This window comes from Pseudopodoces humilis, chromosome 3 (genome assembly GCF_049639895.1).
Source record: "Pseudopodoces humilis isolate 2021_Gansu_Grassland_sample_001 chromosome 3, ASM4963989v1, whole genome shotgun sequence".
Lineage (NCBI taxonomy): Eukaryota > Metazoa > Chordata > Aves > Passeriformes > Paridae > Pseudopodoces > Pseudopodoces humilis.
Genome location: NC_142202.1, coordinates 62,599,205 through 62,617,024, shown reverse-complemented (window position 1 = coordinate 62,617,024; position 17,820 = coordinate 62,599,205). Strand labels below are relative to the sequence as shown.

The 17,820-nt window shown below is 35.3% G+C and overlaps 1 protein-coding gene across 2 annotated transcripts in view; it reads left to right on the top strand.

The window, feature by feature from the left end:
• The window catches only part of NKAIN2 (sodium/potassium transporting ATPase interacting 2), a 523,842-nt gene that overhangs the window by 427,918 nt on the left and 78,104 nt on the right, over positions 1–17,820 (top strand). For both annotated transcript variants that reach the window (XM_005518328.3, XM_088052854.1), the window contains exon 4: positions 17,187–17,387. In XM_005518328.3, the coding sequence (XP_005518385.1) occupies positions 17,187–17,387 (201 nt within the window). The remainder of the gene's footprint in view (positions 1–17,186; positions 17,388–17,820) is intronic.

Below are 17,820 nucleotides of genomic sequence, written 5' to 3'. Positions count from 1 at the left end.
CTCCTCAAAATACTCTGTGATGGTAAAGTTTCCCAGGTGTCAGACTGCAGTTTTACCAGGCCTGTAGTTTCCAGGTGCACATATACTCCTATACTCAAATGTCACTAAAGCAAATGAAGCAAAATCAGAAATCCCACTTTGAAGAGATTTCCCATTAAGTTGTAGTTTTCTTTTCAGTGATCCTGTTGTGATGATTTGAAGAACACATTTACATCAGGGAGTTTGCTAATAAGTATATTCAGTAAGCTTTACAGTTTTTCTTTATCCTAAACTAAAGAAACAAGTTCATTATCTTGATACACTAATTAAAAATAGGTTTCTAAGTCTGGGATCAGATAAATAAACAAATAATAGGTAAATAAATAATAGATAAATAAATTTGACTGTGGTTTGCCAGCAATAATACAATAAGAAACATTTTTCACAGATTCCGAACTATTCATTTTTTTTCTGCCCATTTTTAAAAAAAATCTTCATAAAATGAATGAAAATGTCTCAGATATGTTCTTGATGAAGAAAAATATTGCTAAGTTTTTATTTAAGGCAAATGAATAGACATTGCTCTGTATTAATCAGAGGAATAACATACCTCTAAGAAAGTAGTAGCTGACTTTCACTAGAAAATACAAAGTATGATTGTTCAATTCATCATTCAGTGGTAATATTAGAAACTCCATTACACAGAATTATGCCCAAAAATCCTGTGAAAGTGTTCATGACTACTGAGCAAACACTGCCACTAAAGACCAATTTAGAGAGTTGCATTATTGAATAGAACATGACCCTTACACACAGAACAAGAATCATAAACTTTAATCTGCTTGTTATCAGGGGGACATACTGCATGTTAGTCTAATGATTAATATCTAATTTGAAGTGAGAAATAGGTGATATTTCAAAAACATATGAACTCTGTGCAGGGAGCAAGAACCACTGGGTCCAATACAATCATTGGTACATTACATGAATATAGGCTGGTAGTTACAGCTGGTAGTGAAGGAAGTTGAAACTGGACTTATTCAGAATAAAGGCAACAACTGGTAAGATAGCAGATAAGAAGTGGAATAATACAGAGTAGGAAATTAAAAGTTAACTGTAATGAAATTTTTTATCTGAAATTTGAAGACAGGAAAATAACTTTGAAGTTCATACAAAGAAAGCTGAAGTTCTACACATGGTTACCAGTCCCACTTAGCACAGACTAATTAAAGGTTAGCTCATGTTTGCAAAATGTATACTGTATCAAGGACCATTTTATTTGAAAGCAGATTTAAATTTAAAGATCCAAAATCAAGTGATGCCATATTTTAATATTCTGAATAATACGTGAACCAAACATGCTCCAGGATACTACAAGCTATTTCTGATCTCAGCATTTTTCATTTCTGTTGATTTATTCCTGTATCTGAGACTTACCAACTGATAATTCATGACTTTGCTTTCTTTGTGGAAATTTCTTTGTGGCAATTTAACATTTGTGTTCAAGATAATGCTGCCAAAAAAGAAAACCCAACAAATAGCAAGATAATTTAATTTCCATGTTGTCTCCTTTTATTTGATCTATAGTTTCAGTATGCAAACCAGTTCCTCTTTCAGGAATTAGGTAAAAGTTAGCTCCCTGGAATATATATATATATTATTTTTTTTTTTGCTCCTTTATCAACTCTGTGGTGCCAGACAAAAGCTCGATAGAAAGTCTGGATATTATCATGCACATAGTAATGTGTATAATGATATCTCTTGTCTTCTCGCCAGTTTTAGAGTGGGATATAAGATACATATCAGACAACTTGGTTTCCAGTGGGGAAGTTTTGAAGATTGGATATTTAATCCAAAGTGGTACATTCATGGCGAAATGATGGCAGAATCCTGGGAACTGCCTACAGCACTGCCACAGTTCCTGGAGGTCACAGACACCCGTAAATCATCTATTCAGAAATAATTTTTCTAGTATTGCAGACCCCCAGGAACTTTGTCTCAGAATCCTCAAATTTCTCATGCCACATGAGTTCATAGTTGTTCAAGTTCAAGTTTCCAAAAAGCTTCTGGAGTTTTGGAATCATATATATGTCTCAAAGTGAATAATCTTCTTAATTTTCAACTAGAACTTCAGTATTCTTCCAAAGGAAATGCCACATTATACATTTAACTAAAACAAATTTTTCTATTATTCATGAGGGAATTTCCAACTTATCAAATATTTGCTCTAATACTGCATATTTCTAGTTGAAGTGCCTTTTTAGCATATCTATCTGCAGAAAACATGCAGCTGGCTTACAACCTACACTTATACTGCTTACAGTATATATATATATATATATATATATATATGTATGTATGTATGTATGTATGTATATATATATATAAAAATATGGGATTCTTTTAATCTGATTTCTTTGTACTCCAGGATATCCATACTTTTGGTTTTATTTCTTAAGTATATGGAGTTGAACTGAATGCAAACATGTACCTTTGGATTAGTGTCTTCAGCTGCTCTAAAGCCAAAGGACTGTAAGGCATGATTCACCTCATACTGAAGAAAACCTCCACACCTTTTGTGTTTACTAATACCTTCAGAGTGCCTTTTCAGGTCCATTGCACCATCAGCAACTAGCTCAGAAGCAGCCAGCCAAAGCTAGGGATATGCATTCCAGATTTTACAGTTCATACTCTGTTTCAGGAGTTCCATTGCATAGACTGTGCAATATTATAGGAATTATTCTATCAAAAGCTGAGAACCTCAGAAAGAAGAAAATTTTTATAGTCAGTCCCTTAAAATTACTTCTATAAACAAGATTCCTTTTTCTTTCATTAAAACTGCCCATATCTCTTAGAAATCTCCAGGGAAAATCTTGTATTCAAATTCACTTATGTTTGTGCTTTACATGTTGGGTACTTCCAATTAATATGTTAAATATATCAAATCTCACTGGGATGACTGGTGATAAGTGTTACATATTTACAAATATTATATCTTCCCAGAACCATGTTTTGGGTTATTAGAATCATAGATTCACACTGATGAATGGCTCAGTAGGTCAATTAGTCCATGTCATCAGCCTAAATATTCATGAATGCATGACAGAATTTAATCTATTTTGTTCTTAAAGCCAGTAACAGTAGATCACACAAACTCCCCAGTCAGGTCTCTCCAGTGCTTTCCTCTCCCTTGGCTTCAGAAACTTTCTCCCCCAAGATCTAACTTGTATCTTCTTTGCAATGTCTTTGCAGTGCAGTCAAGTTCCTGGGCCAGTGATGGTGTACCTCCATTACAGGCAGGAAAAGAATTACTCAATTCATTCCAAAAGCCAGTCATACTCCCAGGCTTCTGAGCCAGGAAACCCCAATTCCTTTTATCTTTCTTCACGGGTCTCATTTTCAGACATCTGCTCATTCTAGTCCACAGTTTTTCTTGAATTCTTGTGAGTTCAAACCCTGCCAATACTAGAGAGAGTTTGTTCTGTGATAACTTTCCCCTTCCTTGTGAGAGAGCAACATCCAGAACTTTGTTACCCATACTGTTGTTTGTATGTTTAGTTATTTCAACACAAAGGTACTTTTCAACTTGTCCTTGCTGAATAGCAATTTACAGGACAAATCCAAGGTTTCTCAAGATGATTTTGAATGCCAACCCTTTCCTCAAATGTTCTTGCAATCTCACAGTATCATATAGCAACAAGCCTTTCCTCTTTTCAGCCATTCACATAATTAATTAAAATATATCAGCATTGGACCCAGAAGAGATCACAACATATCATTTCATATTTCTTTCCAATATGACTGTAAACTACTGCAATTTCCCTCGGACATTGTTTCCCTTTTTTTGCAGAATGTCTAATGTGTAGGTCAGGAAAAAAATTGTTTGACAACATTAAACTTAGTCTTATATGACATTCACTTCAGTGTCCTAAGGAATCACAGTATATTTATCAAAATCACCAGGAAAACCATACCCAGAATGAAAAAATACCCATATCACCATCAATAAGGAAAGATATATTAATGGGTGCAGATATATATGAGACATAGTAATGACTTGGGAAGTGTTTATCTGAATGTCTGGTCTCAGTGTAACAAATTTAATCTCACTGCTGTGAAAATTCCATTAATTTAATGGAATTATTTCCAGTAAAAAAAAATAATAATTCTGAAGTTGTCTTGGATTAAGCTGTAGGTCTCTACAGGTTAAGAGAGTGAAAAATATATGAGGGCTTAATGATGAAGTTTTACAGGATGCTGTGCACTCAGCCCAGACGATAAAACATTGTGTGTAATTAATACTCTACTGTAGTGCTGAGGTGCACTAAGGCAGAACTGAAGTTTGTCATTTCCTAACCTTTGAAGACTTAACCATGTAATCTTTATTTTCATTCTTAATTCTGCCATTCGTTTTTGAGATTAGGTCCTTTTTTATTAAAGAGATGTATGCCTTTAATGTAGTAATACTTTATAGATTCACCTTTCAGATCAAATTAAAACATTTCTTTTAGATTGGAAGCATATAGGGCTTTAATGCTGCTTTCTCTGGGCAAATTCAACTCCCAGTGAAGTCAGAATTGCACTAATGCACATTGTAGAAAACTGCTGTGAGCCTGGGAATTCAGAGAAACATTAATACTTCCAATGCTTTTCTTCGGGAAAGAAAAAGAATCTGTGATGTTGATGTAAAAACTATGTGTCTTTATGTAAACAAAAGAGCCCTCTCATAAGTATTTTATGAGAGTTTTACTCCAAAGAAAAAGACAAAGCACATGTGGAGGATTGCTGGCATTTCACAGTGAATTGGTTCTATAGATTCTGAAAAAATTAATTATTTATTGAAGTTTATATATTTTTCTGTTGGGCAGATATACGGTTCCTTGAAAAATTTTTACCCAGCCTAAATTTAATAAATCAGGTATGATGTGTTTATTCCTTGACTAAAAAAAAATGAACTCTGCTTCTTTGAATTCACAGTATTTTTCAATATTCCTAAGCACCAGGAAATCAAAGAGCTCTTTGTATCACTCTTCTCCCTGCGACTGTTCTATTGTGTGTACCAGCTTTCCAATTCCAGGTAATAAAAGCATCGATCTTCTAACATCTTGACAGTGGAGTTCGTCTAATTCTGCATTAGCACTAAACACAAACAAAAAAATTTAGTATAAGCAGCCCCAAGAGACTCTTCAACCAGATTTCTCCTTTTCCCTGGGCTAAATCAGCTCCTCAAAACTCAATTTAAGAAACTGACACAGACAGTACAGTTAGAATGGTAAATCTACTCCCCATCAGTTTCTTAAATAAAGTTTTCAATCACTGATTTGGTCTACAGAGATAGAGCTCTGTTCTAGGTGCTCCTCTCAAGCTATGCTCATTAAAGATCATTGCTCCTAGTGTTTCATCTTAATCCTGGCTGGAAATTGGAGGGTCTTTGAGTACAGAGCTGCATCCTGAAGAGATTTTCTTAAGTAAATTTTAGCTAACCAGTAGGAAATGCTTGCAAGTAAAATATGAACGCTGAAGAACTGTGACATGATTCAAAAGGAACAGAGGCAAGAGACAGAAAATATCTTGAAATAAACTTCCTGAATTTTTGCACGTTTTCATTTTCTATTCCCAAATACTGTGGTTTCATTGCTACTGTGGTCCCCAGTATGTGACAGTAGGATTTTGAGGGACACCCCATAGATATTCATGCTTCAGGAAGACATTCTATAACTGGGGGGGTTGGGATTTTTTGTTGGTTTGGTTAGTTGATTGATTGCCTGGGTTTTTATTTGCTTTTTGAAGAGCTGCAACAACCCTTCTAAGCCTTCAAAAAAAGACACATTGAATCAAAAAATTATTTAGTTTAGAAGGTCACCTTGTGCAATGCTCTTCTCAAAGGAGGGCCAATTGAATGACATTTTTTGGGTGCTTTTTAGGTCAAATTTTGGATATTGCCAAGGATGGAGCTTTTACCTCATTTCTGGGCACTCATTCTAGTCTTTGGCAATTCTCCTGGTTTAAAAAAAATATTAAAAAATAATTTTAATTGTCTGTGTTCCAGCTCATGTTTGTTGTCTCCTGTCATTCTGCTGTGGACTTCTGAGAGGAGGCTGCCTCTGCCTTCTCTCTGCTCTCCCTTTTGGTGGTTATGGGCAGTAGTAGCAACCTAACAGGCCTTCACCTATTAATGCTGAACTGGCCTCATTCGTTCCCCCTCTTCTCAAATGTCCTGTGCTCTAGTCCATGACCAGCTTAGAAGCCTTTGCTGGATTGGCTCCACTGTGTGTCTCTCTCAAGACCCTGAAGCCCAGAACTGGACCAGCCCTCTGGGTGTTTTCTCACCAGCGCTGAGCAGAGATGAAGAGCCACATTGCTCAGCCTACTGGTGACACTCCCTCAACACAGCCCACAAGTCTTTACCCACAGCACACCCAGTTTTCTCTCTGCAGAGCTGCCCCCCTGCCAGTCAGAGTTCAGCCGCAAAGAGCTCCATTCTCTCTGAAAAGGGAGCAAACTACTGATGGTCCTGTCTGAGAGCAGAGACATAGACCCCTCACATTCATTCAAACGCTCTTGGGCACTCAAAGTAAATTTTAACTGAAGGCAAATATTCCCTTTTCCAAAGCCCTGAGAGATGGAGCAAAGCATCTAAACATAAGCAAAACATCCAAACATAATTTCAGCAGCAGTAGAGCTGACAGCTGACATGAGCTGTCAGTGAACTGTCATTAAAACATAGCTGATCTGGGAATTAATTTTTAAGGATGCCTGCCAGGTACTAGATCCTACTCTTCCATTAACAAGGCTTGCTGTGTTGTCTTTTCTAAAATATCTCTTATACATTTGTTTAACATATGAAGTAAAAAGTTTGATTAGATTTTAATCAGTCCATATAACTTCTCTTTATATAAATTTTAATTTATCTCTAAAAATAAAATAAAGTTTCTGCAAGACTACCCTGGAAAATACAAGACCAAACAGCATTTCCTTTGTCATAAAATAACATAGTTGTCTGTTAACCACTGTATCTTCTACAAAATTTCAGATGAAAATGTTTGAATCTGAGAGAAAAGAGTCTTAAGTAACAGGAAACAAAAAGCTGATGTAAAGAGTTTTAGAAAGAAAGAGTGTGATATGTGGAAAATTACTTTTTACCACCTAATAACACCATCAGTTCAAAACTGTAACATCACACACTGAATCTGCATATTTTTTTCTACATCTTATGTATATTGTACAGGCTGGTATATATGTTGTGCAAACTGGTGCTAAGTATAAGATTAAAAAAAAAAAATAGAATTTTTTTGAGGTGATTTTGCCATCTTAACTTAGGTGTTCTTGTACTGTACGTTAGAACACATATATTCTTATATATGCTGGGAATCCTCTTAGGCTTTAGCAGCATTACATGCCACAGAGACAACAGGAAAAACATGGACAGGCTATTCATCTGTGCATTAGTACCTAACTGGTTTAAATTGCTGCAGTTTCTTTCTCAGTACGTGAGATGTTTTCCTTCATACTAGCAAAACAAAACCTAGCATAGGATTATTCCTCAGGGGGTGCTTTTGAAAATGAAATAAAACTCATAGATTTATCCAAAGTTATGCAATGAGTCTTTTAAATGGCTTTGAATTGTCCTTAGGAGGCTGTGTTTTACTACAGTGATGGAATTGTCATGTCATAGCAGTAGCTCACAAGAGGAAAGGACACCCACTGGAAAAGTTTGCTAACGTCAGCTAATTAGAGACTATGGTTTGTTTATTAATGTAGGTGATTAAGATTCTTTTCATCTGTTTCCATGAAACTTTTAATGTCAGAATAGAAGTTTATAAATAACTTACTTTCAACCCTAGAACAGAAGCAACTGTGTACTTTGTTTCTTAAAATTAGTTAAAATAATTTATAAACACGGGAAGCAGCCAGTGTACAAAACTTCCATAATTCACTCTGTGCTCAAAACAAGTTAGATCTTATTATTTCTGTACTTAAGTGATGATATTGGATAGTCAAATTAGTTTATATAAAATTAATCTGTGGTCCATGTTGAGTGACATGACACCACAAAAAGAGAGAGCAATTTCACCTACTGCTAAATTAATTAGTTCATGTAAAGTGAAAAGAAGTTGATTTATCAAATCTGATCTAGCCATAGGTATTCCAGTAATAACTACCATCACCTACAAGGACATGAATAAACACTGTATGAACTAAAGTTTATCAGAGTCATAGAACATGTTCCTGTGACAGATATCTTTTCATTAAAAAAATCAAATAGGGTCTTTCAGACAGGAATCTAAGGTGGTTTTTAAAGTCTGTTGGGTAGATATGGCCGAGGCAAAAGTAGCTCTTGCACTGAAAACTGTGACACAGGTTTTCCCATGTCACCTGATCAATTGCAGCTGTACAATTCCTTAAAATTGGGGAAAGTCGTACCAAGGAGTAAAATGTGTTAAACTAAGAGTCAGAAACCTTAGATATTCAGCAGTGTTGCAATAAAGACTATTACATGCAGGCTTTGTGCACATCATGCTGGGCACGTATCAGTGTTTCTGCAGAGATCTAACTTTTCTTTTACTGGTCCAAATTTTCAAGGTACATGAATGTTGCAAGCTTCAGATCTGAATCTAGCACTGTGGATGTTGACACCTGTCAGCCTGGTCAGGAGTGGAATAAGTTATAGTGAAAGAACCTGAAGTAGTTGATGCTGTGCAGCTATTCCACATCATTTCTTGAGCAGCGCCCAGGGGCTATGTGAAGAGAGGCTGCACTTTCCCTTCTGTGCTTCCTGATAGTCACTCTGTGGCTGGTGTGCTGCTCAACATCTTATCTAGGTGTTGTAGTTAGGGCCTGGCGCTGCGGAAGAATTCGGGATGGAACGGGAAGCTACCAGACCCCCCCCTCTGTTAGGATAGCTAGGCCTTTTGTAATTAGCCAATAGCACCCAGGTGTGATGTATGTAGATGGGAGTAACACAGTGAACCCAAGCTATAAAATGTTAAGTTTCCCTGCATTAAATCGCCATTTTCGCCATCCATCACATTGATGCAGTGGGATATGGACCAAGCAGCTGGGAATAGCTGCCGTGCTGGCTTCAGCCAGGGTACCAGCCTTGCCTGAACCCCAACATCTAGGCTTCAGAACCTAGAGTTTTCAGAGTCCTTCAGAAATATTTATCTCTCTGTTTAAACTGGGTCCCTTCTAATGACTTCAGATGAATTCAAACCATTTAAATCTGGATATTTTATTTCTCACTGAGAATGCAAGTGGGTTGTGAGAACAAGCTATGCTTTTAAAATTGATGCTTTAGCTCATTGCAACTTCCCCACAGAAGTAAAGCCTTTTGAAAATATTCACTTTGGAATAGATGTGAATCAAACTGAGAAAGATGACTCCACATTCTTTTTCCATAATTTTCTGGCTTATCTAGGCTTCATTTTAATAATTCTGAGATCTTAGTGCTTATAAAATCACCACTGAATAGAAAGGCTTAGGCTTTAGAGCACAATGTACACAACATGTATTTCTCCTCAGCCTGATATTTCTTGAAGCCCGCCTTTGTTACAATAATCTCAGCTTTCTTAACACTGCTTTTGGGATAGCAACACCATTTTGTGGTTTTAGAACTCTGTCCAAATTCCTTTTACTCTTTCCTGCACACACTGTAGGAACTAGATATTTATTTACACTTTAAAAGATAATAAAAAAATAGGAATCAGAAAATATAAATTTATCACTGTACACATGCATTTTGTTTTACAGTACCTAACACTAAATAATAACCAATACCAGGGGACACTGAAAAAACTGCATCAACTGGAATGTCTTTCTGCAAACATCTATAAACTGTCTGATGCTTAAGTTTTACATCATACACTTATGCATCCTTCCTTACTGAATGTTGGACCATACTAAAATTTTTCCTTGGGCAGAGATGATGAAGCAACATATTTTTGCAATGGTTTGGTAACTTGATAAACCATTTTTTCTAAAAAATAAAATAATTTTAAGGACATTAATCTCATGCTGCAGTTTTAATCAAGGCCTAGATATTTCTACATGCAGCCTTCAGAATGGTGATCCCAGCTCACTGGAAACTTTGCATAGTCTTTTTTAACATGTCCTTGTGATGCCTAAAGATTTTTGCTTTTTATATATTTTTTCATATACTTGTAGCTTTGTAGGCTGTTAATACATTGTTATATAGTTTGTATTACTTTTCCTGCTCTTTCTCTCACATTTTAGAACAGTAAGCTAACCCAAGACATTCCTGAAATTCTGTTTAGTCTTATTCTCAAGAAGATGAATTCTAACAAGGACACTCTGTTTTGCACTAGAACATAGAAGACATAACAGGAAATAGGGAAAAGATCCAAGGGAGGGTTGCTGGGACAAGTACTCTGTTATTGGATGTACCTGCTAGATATATAATTAATTAACCTTATAAAATTTGTAGTAAATCAATTGTGCACATGTGCAGAGCCAAACTTTTGCACCTGGAAGCTTGCATTGAAGATCTGCTTTTCACATTATCGCTTTTAATATTGTCTGGAGTTTTTCCCTTTTATTCCAGGCAACACTTGTGCTTAGAGGAGTTTTTATTTAGAATTACAAGGTTATGCATATTTGTGTCTGAAAATTCTAAGCACTACTGATCTGTGTATTTGCCTGGGTAGACCAAGACAAGAGACATACTTCCTTTACTGTTTAAAAATAAAGGGGAAACAAATAGTCCTGAGAGAATAGTGAACTAAATATCTTTAAAAGCATTAAAAAAAAAAACCTCATAAAAAAACTGGTACTAATATATTGTAAAAGCAGTATTCATCATGCATTTTTACCTCAATATTAATAACCAGGGTTTGGAAACCTATCAGAATATTCACTTCAGAAAGAGACCCAGAACCACACTGATTTTAGTTCAATCATAAAATTCTTTGCTAGTTTTGTTTCATGGGGCACAGGTGATATCTGATAATCCCAAGGATAGAACAACGTAGATCACCTGGAAAACTGTCCACTGTACAATCACATTATTAGAGCTTGGATATAAAATGTTTTTGTCAGAGAATGGGAGTTTGTCAAAACAATGTATTATATTTAACTCAATTTCCTTAAACAAATTTTCTCAATTCCAAAATGATATCCTTGATTACTGCACAGTGTGAAATAAATAAGATTTGGCAGAGTTAGCTGCTACTGTGGGATGTGAGTGCTTCTGGTTAGCTTTTCATTTCAGTGTGTTTTATCATTGCACAAGTTTGCATCCTCCACAAATTTTTCAAGAAATTACAAAAATTTTAGTAATCAGGATCTTTGCTAAATATGTACAATAACTAAATTAAAATTTCTATTTGACCGCAACTTCTTAGTCCTCATGACAAATTACATTGGGCTACTGTGAAGGGCTAAATTCTCATGTTCTGCACAAGAAAAAATTCAATGGATTTTAGAATCCAGAACATCCTAAGAATATTCCATTGAAATATGAAAAAATATTAATGGAAGAGTAATATTCATGGAGCAGTCATAACCATGTTGACCTTGCAATATAAACTGAGGTTTCTAATTCCTTTTTATGATATTTTAATTGAAGAACTAAATAGATAGAAAATTTTTGAAGAATGATGTTAATAAAATTGTTGATGCCACTGAACTAATTAAATTAATATTCTGGAGCCTAGCAGGTGTCTCTTTTTTTTTTTTTAATGAGTAGAAAGGGAACAGAGTAAAATGTTTAGGTTTTTCAGTGTGCATATTTAACTACTAGAAAAATATGAAAATCTAAATTAATATAACATTTGTAGCTTTGCTAATTTCAGAAGATAACTGACAGGTATGATAGAATAATAATTGACAATGTCAAGTTCTGTACAGCAGTGACTATGCTTTTTGAGGATTATTTATAGTCTTTTATTGATATAATATTCTAGTTTCATTTTAGAGAAGAAAATCAGGACATCTGAGTCATCTCTTTCATGCTGGTAACATTATAATTAAAGTCGTTCAGAAGTATATTTGGTACACTGGAAATCACTTAAAATACATTAGTAGCATTTTTTACAGAATACTGGGAAAAGCTATCAGGGGGACAATTTTTGCCTGTTTTCATTGATGAACTTCAGAAGTATATCAGTTGGGTAGATTCAAACTGGTTAAACCTTATCTGATTAATGACGCACAGCTAAATCAGATTCTGTAAACAATTTTCAATTATACTGGCAAAAAACTGTTTCACAAGAGGAAATTAAAGAATGGAAATCTAGGTTACTGAAAAAAAAATTGAAATTAAAAGGAACACATCACACATATACAAAAATTGGGGAGGCAAAAAACCCAATTCAGATGCAACAAAATAGAAAAAAATTATCTTTAAATATCCATTTTCCCTACACAATTGTACAATAATTATTTTCCATATATCAACTGGAAATTAAAAAACAAACTAAAAAACATAAAAAACAAAAACAAAAATAAAAAAACACAGCTGACAAGCTCTATTTTGGTTCTTCAGTTAGGAGAGATTTTTTCTTTAGATAGGAAAAAGTCTGCTTGCATGAGAAAATGGTACTGCCTGGTGGGAGTTAGTTTTAGTGGAAAAGCGAGATAACAAGAATTAGAGGCCTCTGTGCATCCTAGGCATCCAGAACTATAAATGCTTTCAGACCCTGATAGTTTATCTCTGAAACCTTGTGTGATTGTTCACTCTCCAAGCAGCCTGTTCTTGCTAGTTTTAGTTTGATAAATTAAACTAGTGGTTACATGGTTGTATTCGACAAAAGAGGTACAGAAGCTTAGCAGATTTGCACAGATTTCAGCAATTCCTAATTAGAAAAATAGAAGAAATCATTTCCCATGACACAGCAAGACATAACCATTGAAATCAGTACAATTCAACTTCCCTGAGTCTGCAAGATCTCCTGGACTTTCAAGGAGAATCACCCTGAACCACTCCTGCCTCTTTTTTCTCGTGGCACTGTTTCTAATTAGCTTCTTTGAGCTGCAACCAACAAAAATCATTGAAACACTAATATATTGTGATTTCTGCAAAGAGCCAGGGCCCTTACTGATATGTGCTAGTACTAATACAATACACGAAGAGCTGTCTTCCTTTTAAGCACTGCTGTCCTCCTGTTGTGTCTGATTACAAAGAAGATTTTATTCTTTTTCTAGCAGCTTTTACAAAGCTTGATGTTGCCATGTTCTGTCATCAGCTGTCCTCAGCCAGAAAATGCTATGTACTGTGCAGTTGACCTCAGAAAAAGTTGTCATCTACTATATTAAACATAGGCACAAAAACATTAAAGCTCAAAATTTTTTACCAACTAAGCTGAAATAAAATTACAGATGTACTTTGAAGAGGTCTCATATCCTAACCTCAGAAATCTGAGTGTCAGAGACCTCCAAACTTCAAGACTTGTCTAATCTAACAGTACTTTTCCTGACCACTACATATATCAACACATCTTCAGAATGTCAGCAGACATGTCCTACAAAATGTTTTCCTTTGTGTTTTTTTTTTCTTGATGAGTATCAAAATCTACTTTAATGCACCAATTTTCACTAAAAAGCTTTACAAATACCAGCAGAATTTACAAAAGCAGCACAGTGATCAGCAATAAAGCCCTTACAGATGCATTTCTATGTCCACAAAGGAAGCAGCTGTTTGTTGAATTTAGGATAATGAAATCTTCCTTGACATACAGACTTTGAACAACAACATATTGGCTTGCCCAATGTGTATCAACAATTCTTGTTAGTTTTCATAGCTTCAAGGCTTATCAGACCATTTCTCTGCATTTCCCTGAACAAGTCTGAGCCACAGATGTTGGAAGGGAAACAGACGGCAAATACACTAGAGAGCATAATAAATCCCCAGCTTCCAGTGTAGACTTTGTCTATGTCCACTAAAACTGTATTCAAACAGTGAACAAAGTAAATAGCAAGCAGAGTTTGTCCAAAAATAGCTCTAAATGCTGTCAGTAGAAGAGATGTTAACGATAGATACATCATCCCCTTCGTGGCTTCCACAGTTCTACAAGGGGATTCAAGTCCTTAAGTGTTTCTCACTGAAGGAAACTTTTTCATAAGCTGGGTGACCTTCAATACTGAGCAACAGGAACTGCTCTGCTAATATGGTTGCATGAAATGGGACATGGCTTGAAGGTTATCAGCAAATTCAAAGCACATAAGAATTTATACCTGAGATTTAACTGTGCACCAGCTTTGTAGTTAATAGGCTCCTTCTACGGTTATTCTGATCCCAGATATTTTGGGGATAGAAATTTGCAAGGTCTGACTTACAATGTTGACTTCTCAAGATTTTTTTTTTCATTGTCATTTTTAATCCACCCAAGTTGGACCTGAGACATGAATGGTCTCTAATCTTACAGAAACAGATTTCACATCTTATTGTTTTGCTTTCTGAAGCTGACCTTTTTCCTCAACTGCTTCTCGAAAGCCTTCTCAACCACGTGATTCAAAGCTCTCTAAGATTTGAAGCTGTGGCTTTCAGTAGAATGATGATGATGATGATGATGAATAAGAATTAATGAATATAACACTTCTATGCTAGCTAACAGCTCTATTTTAAGACCAATGAACACAGATTAGTGTTTTACTGGTTATTCACTGAATTTTACTTTTTAGTGATTATTACTGAAAGAAATAGAATATAGACCTGGTAAAGATTAGTAATTCTTTTACTGGTAAGCACTCAAAGACTGTATTCCAGAACGAAACAAGTCCTAGTCACAACATTCAACTTAACTGCCAAAAGATGATTTGAGTGCAAAGGAATTGTGTAAATATTTCAAAAATATCATCTGTGGATAAATTCAGAGATGTAAGAAAGCTAGAATTTGTGAAGCTTTATTTATATATGTAATCATAAATATTTTAATGTGTAATTATATTTCCCATGTAATTTGGAAATTTACTTGTGCTTTTAACTAATAAAATTTTTGATTATTGAACCTGTGGTAAGCAAAAATAGCTGCCTCTAGAGAAATTATATTCTACCCACAGAGAACAGTTTTGATTTTTATGTATAGCTCCTCTTGATCCATTTTCTCTTCATCTGGAAGATGCATAACAAATACTCAGTTCCTGCAAGCCAGTTTATCCCTTTCTTTTTCAAGGAAAACATTTTTTTATCCCTAGTCTGCACTTTGTAAAATATATTTAGTCCATCATGATTCTTCTCAAGATATTGCAAAGGGTAAAATAGAAATAGACAATGAGTCCTATTCATTTGTGTTGTATCTCTGATAAGAGACTAGAGGTTTAGAATTTTCCATGGTAACTAGAATGGCTGAAAGTTCTTTTGAAACATGATGGATTCCAGTTTTAGTCATTTAGGATTAAATCTATTACTTTAAGCAAAGTTACTCCAAAGATGTTCTTTCTTCAACTTCCTACACCAAGTGAAAAGACCAGTGTTCTACTTGAGGTGTTGTAACAGCCCTGCCTTCAGAAAGAAAAATTATCTTCTGGCTTGGGTTAAAAAAAATTCCTATTTCCAAGAAACACATGGCAGACACTTTGCAGTATCTATGGCTTTAGTATGGAAGGAACCAGAGAAAGGAGATGGTTTTGGGGGATGAAGTCTTATAACTTATAAGTCTCATAACTTATAACATCAATATATATATTTGGGAACAATTTGCATAGTTTATAGAAATGTTTGCTGTAGCTTTGATCAAAACTAACAAATGCTTGAAGTTAGTTGTATGATTAAATTCATATGAAGCATTTTAAATTTTCTCATACAGCTCATTATTTGGTGGATTGGACTGTTGAGGGAATGAAGGGAAATTATTCATTGCAAACATATTTAAGGTCCTTCCTGCCATCTGATAGCTGTGTGTGCTTATGCAGGGTAGCGATCGATTTTACTTTTTTTAATGTAAAAAATTTCCATACTTTTGGTAGGAACTGCAAATTAGAAAAAAAATATTAAGCTACACTGCAGTGTCAAGTGCAATCAAAGATCAATTGATGTGTGACATTATCCAAAATCTCTCTGGATGGAATTACCTCATCATAAGTTAGTGCAAAAAGGTGAAATAAATGGGACTGAAAAAATAGCCATTTTGAAGGGAGAGAAATGTGAATGCAACTTATCTGCTACAAAATAGCATTCTATTATTTTTGGCATGCTAAGCCTAATTAAATAGTTACATTTTAAAATCTTTATGAGAATCTTAAATATTAATGACATCAACAGACTGAAAAAAATGTAGGTTATGTGTGGGGAGAGTTTGGCTCTGCAAAGATATTACTTAACAGCAATTTTTTTTTGCATGACTGAGCACATGTGCACAGAGACTAGATAGTCACACTTTACAATGAGGTTACAGTAATAAATTATTTATGAAATGTTGGTAAACACTGTAGGCTATTACAGAATCCACAGAGTCCATAGTTTTGTTATAGCGATGTGTAACACCCTCAAGTAATGTGCAACCACGTATAATTTATGAAAGTAATATCTGTAGTATTGTTTATGATGTATATTAATAATTTATTAATCCTTTATGAACTATTTATAAATGCAATCCTAATGGAAGGCATGGCTGACTAGCTACTCCATCGCAGTAGCTGTATGGGAGTTAAAGGTTGCATGCCTCTGCCCCTCCTTTTTAACTAGCTGAGTAGTCTTTAGACAAGGCAACACTCACTATTTCCTTACAGGATCCTAGAAATTAGACATCAGAGAGAGGCACTGTAAAGAAAGCAAAATGTGTAGGATCCTTTTCTTCAATCTTCTCCAATACTTCAGTAGAGCTACCATAGGTCTCCTTTACTGAGAAAAGACTCCTTGCATATGATGTGTGTGTATTAAAGAGCATGAAGTCTCGATTCTGGGGGATTCTTGTATAGTTTGGTACATCAGACCAACAAAACATGGGCCATCAATCCTTATGGTATCCACTGGGATATGGGCAATTAACAGCAATGAGTGCTGTAGTCTAGGCTGCCATGATGTCTGGGAACAGATCCTGGCTTGCAGGATAATTTTTCTGCACCAAAGCATTTCTGCCTGACAAGGTACAGCTACTTCTGCTTGCAGCAGGCAAGCTCCACTAACTTTCATGTGACAGTGCAGTTTTATAGCAGCTCTTTGCTTCTTTATGCATGCTGTGAAATCTCTTACTGAGGCATTGGATACCTGAGTACCATCCCCAGGTATTAATTCTTTTCTTGTTCTTCTGCAGGAAACAGATCTCATTCTGACTTTTAACATCTCAATGCACCGATCTTGGTGGATGGAGAATGGGCCAGGCTGCACTGTGACCTCAGTAACCCCAGCACCAGACTGGGCACCAGAGGATCATCGTTATATCACTGTCTCGGGGTGTTTCCTTGAATATCAGTACATAGAAGTGGCTCACAGTTCTCTTCAGATCTTCCTTGCAGTAAGTGTTTTTAAATAACTTCAATTCCACCACCTTTTCAGGATTTCATCTTGTCTTTACTGGAATAGTGGATGATTGTGGCATTCATTCACAAACCCTGGCTTTGTGTCTTCATTTAGTCGTGAAAGTCAGTTGTCATTCAGCCAGTTCAAGATTGCTGCATGCAAAAATTTCCAACATACATATTTATTATTGTGCTAAAAACTACTGATATGACACACCCTGTTTTCCTGCTACTATAAGTTGTGACATAATTGCAAGTTAGAGCTATTGTTATGAAAGCCAAATTAAATATTAAATTGAATAAAAAAGACAAACCAACAGAAAAAATAGATTCACTGATCAGTTCACATGACTCAAATCTCACCAATTTGTCTTTAACCATATTAATTAATAGACACTAGACTACAATGGGAGAGGTTTTCCCTCCCCT